This window comes from Halyomorpha halys, unplaced genomic scaffold, assembly GCF_000696795.3.
Source record: "Halyomorpha halys isolate HHAL.00 unplaced genomic scaffold, Hhal_1.1 Scaffold891.1, whole genome shotgun sequence".
NCBI classification, from domain to species: Eukaryota; Metazoa; Arthropoda; class Insecta; order Hemiptera; family Pentatomidae; genus Halyomorpha; species Halyomorpha halys.
The window spans coordinates 99,386-102,980 of NW_027109161.1; the positions used below are offsets into that span (position 1 = coordinate 99,386).

General features: G+C 25.3%; 1 protein-coding gene across 1 annotated transcript in view; it reads left to right on the forward strand.

Moving 5' to 3' along the window:
* The window catches only part of LOC106686874 (uncharacterized), a gene marked incomplete at its 5' end in the record, with an annotated part of 19,961 nt that extends 16,556 nt beyond the window's left edge, over window positions 1-3,405 (forward strand). Inside the window, 1 exon segment of the mRNA XM_014430453.3 lies at window positions 2,997-3,405. Coding sequence (XP_014285939.3) covers window positions 2,997-3,088 — 92 coding nt within the window.
* Between the last annotated feature and the right edge of the window lie 190 nt (window positions 3,406-3,595).

Below are 3,595 nucleotides of genomic sequence, written 5' to 3' on the forward strand. Positions count from 1 at the left end.
GATATAATTTTGGTTGATAAGATATAATTTTTTCTAATATAATTATAGATTGGGCCAGATGATGGACTATTCTCAATGATTAAATAAAGAAGTGAAAAGTAGTAAAAAAAAAAAAAAAAAAAAGAATATAAACATTACTTACAATTGTTTGAAAACTGATGTATTATACATTAAATAACAATTAACTCTCAATTAAAACTAATACACACAAGTTTTGGAATAGTGCTAAGCAAGAGTGAAATGGATGTACAAAATTTAAATAATGTTACTCAAATCTCATCAACACATAACAACACTAATAATAAATATATAGAATCCAAACCTTAATATTTGATTAATCTCAATTTGTATAATGTATATTCTAATATCTTACGATTAATTAGGAACATCCTTTTTTTTTTTTTAATTCTTTTCACTGCAGGACATGAATATGAGAAAAATGAAATCTTGCAATGTTGTCAAAATATAGTTTAGTATGCATTAGTTGCTGATCATGGATATTATTTAAGGAGAATGGAGATGTGTTCAGTAAAGAACGTAAAAAAGTAAAAACTTACTTTATTAGTGTAAATATTTCGGCCAGAATTCCAGCCCTTCCTCAGGGCTAAGACCAAAAACAAGATAACAACCATAATGACTAGAGGAAATCGAAAATAACAAATAATACAGATACAAAAGTAGTATTGGAAGAAAATGTATTGTGTAATAATTTTTAAGAAGGTAAAATCAGTATGAGAAGAAGTAATATTGAAATTATGAAATAGGGTAGAAAAAGAAAATAATATACATATGAAAATGTATTTGTATTAATTAATTACAAATATGTTTTCTTCCTCACTTTTTCATAAGTTTAGTTTTAAATAATTTTCAGTTTATACTTATATTTTCATACTGAATTTTCAAATGCATATTGTTTTCTTTCTCTTCCCTCTTTCATTAAAATTCTTAATTTTAATATTATCATATTCTCATGCTGCATTTATATTCTTATTATATTTACACTATACTGTTTCTTCTAATACTACTTATGTATCTTTATTATCTCTTATTTTTTCATTTTCTAGTTAATCTGTACTTCCGTTTATTCATTATGGTTGTTATCTTGTTATTGGTCTTAGCTCTGATGAAGGGCTGGAATTCTAGCCAAAATATTTGCACTAATAAAGTAAGTTTTTACTATTTTATGTTCTTTACTGACCACACCTCCAACCATCTTCTTGTTATATAGTCTTTTTTTTTATTATATATCTTATTGGGATGCTACCTAGGTTATGTATTTTTTATTTATTATACTTTTAAATATTATTAGTATGAAGTATATTTAATAAAATTAATGTATCTAACAAAAAGTTTTTATTTATGAAAACAACATAATAAATTAATTGAACATTTAAGAATTAACTATATAATAAAAATTTACTAGTTTTAAAATAAAAAACTTTTTTTTCTTTTTTTGGCCACAACCCTGACCATCTTCTTATATTTAAATTTTTACAGTCAACTATATACACATATATAAAGTTTTATTGTTATTTTTTGGCTTTATTTTCATACATTTTGGTTTAATTTTTTTGTTTAGTTATTATTCTTTGTTTTTGGATTGAGAAATTATCATTTTAAATACTCCTTGTTTATCAATGTTAACATATTTGAATTGAATATCTAATTTTTTAATGGATAGTATTATGTTCTTCATGTATGGTTGCTTTGTGTAGATTTTCAGTTAATATTATTGTTTTTAAAAAAAATATTGTTCATTATATTCTTTAGTTATGCTTCTTTTCTGGATCTTTGTAAGTATAAAATGTTTCAATTATTAATAACAAAACTATATTTCAAGATATCAATAGGGTGAAAAAAAAATAGTCTATCTGCAACTGGTTGAAATGAATAATTGTTTTTTTAATTTTGAAGGTAAAATTATTTCACCGATTTTGATTAATAACAACATTTCGGCTTAAACACTACCTTCAAGAACAAAATTTAATAATTACACATTAAATTACATACACACAGACCAACTATATTCAAAAGTTAGGATTGAATATATAATTGAATTAACTTGGTAAATTTTTCAATGAGTGTTTTCTAGAAACAGTTTATAAAAAATTAATTTCTTTTAATGAAAGCATTGAAATATTAAGTTTGATAGAAATAAATAGTTGTTTCTTGTATAATAGAGAAAGTTTTTATTAAAAAAAAAAAGTAAAAACAATATCATTATTTTTTAGAATATTTAAAGTTTACAACATATAAGTGACTGGGAATTAATAGTAATTCAAAAAACCAATACCAACAACAAAATGTGAGCATATTTGAGTGACTCTCAACTTTTTTTTTTATCTCCCAGCCTAGCAATTTCTGGCATACAGAATGTGGCAGTAACTCTCAACTGCCAACTGTCAATTGTCAAATATGGTGTAACTGAAGCCACACATAAGAAAAGAATAGACTCCATTTTTTGGTCTAACTCACTTTGAAAGTACTCCCTTCATTATACCCCTTTCTCCAAGTTCCATAGCAGAGGAGGTTAATCAAGATGGCATAATAATATAGCCATGTACTGATATTTCACTGCCTTCTAAATCAAAATCCTCTTTCTAATATTCTATCTTGTCAATATTATTTATTTGTTATAATTTTATATTGTAGAATTTAATATGAAAAAAAGAGGTTCACTGAAATCAGTTTCCATATGCATTGCCTCCTCTTATAAGTGAAAATCCCTATTTTCCTAAAATAAAATATACCACCTCCATTCAGTTATGCCTTCAAACATTCTGAACAGTACCTGTGTCTGTGAGGCTGCTAAGTACCAAACTATCATGATTATTATCAATGTCCTATAATTATTTTGAGGACAAATAAAAGTTATTTTATATTGATTTGTTTTAATTATTGTTATAATAATTATGATACATCAGAATTCTACATTTGTATAATCCATTATCATATAAACAGGTAAATAAATCATTATAAAATATTTTCTGTTACAGGAGGTTTAAATATGGGTCATATAACAACAAGGGGGACACTTTTTCTTCTATGGCTTACGGTACTGAAAGTGATCTACACCTTACAGAGGTAGTTCTTAGCCGAGGGCCGACATGTCAAAATGAACTGTGATAGAAACTTGTGTAAAAGTGCAACCCCAGACAATTCCGCCCTCGATCCTCCAAATGGTGAAAAGTGAATACTCAGTGATAAATAAATTCTTTCTTTTATTGAACATTTTTTAGTATAATAATTATATATTGTTATGATGCGTTAGTTATTGACTGTGGATATTATCTGTAGAGAAGAAGGTTGGGGGTGGAGTCATTGAAGGACAAAAATAAGTAAAACTTATAAAATTATTATTATTTATTTTCTTAAAGTTATGTTCTACTGAATGAGTTTCATTAAAGTTTAACTTTTTTTTTCATTAATTATCAGTGTTAAAGGTTTCTCATATCCAGGGCCCACTTAACCAGGTTACACTGTAATATAAAAAAATAAATAATAATTAGATATAGTGAATGAAAAGTCCTCTTACTTATTTAAATTTTTTAATTTTATTTAATTACATATAATAACGATGTTTCGGGGTTTTCAT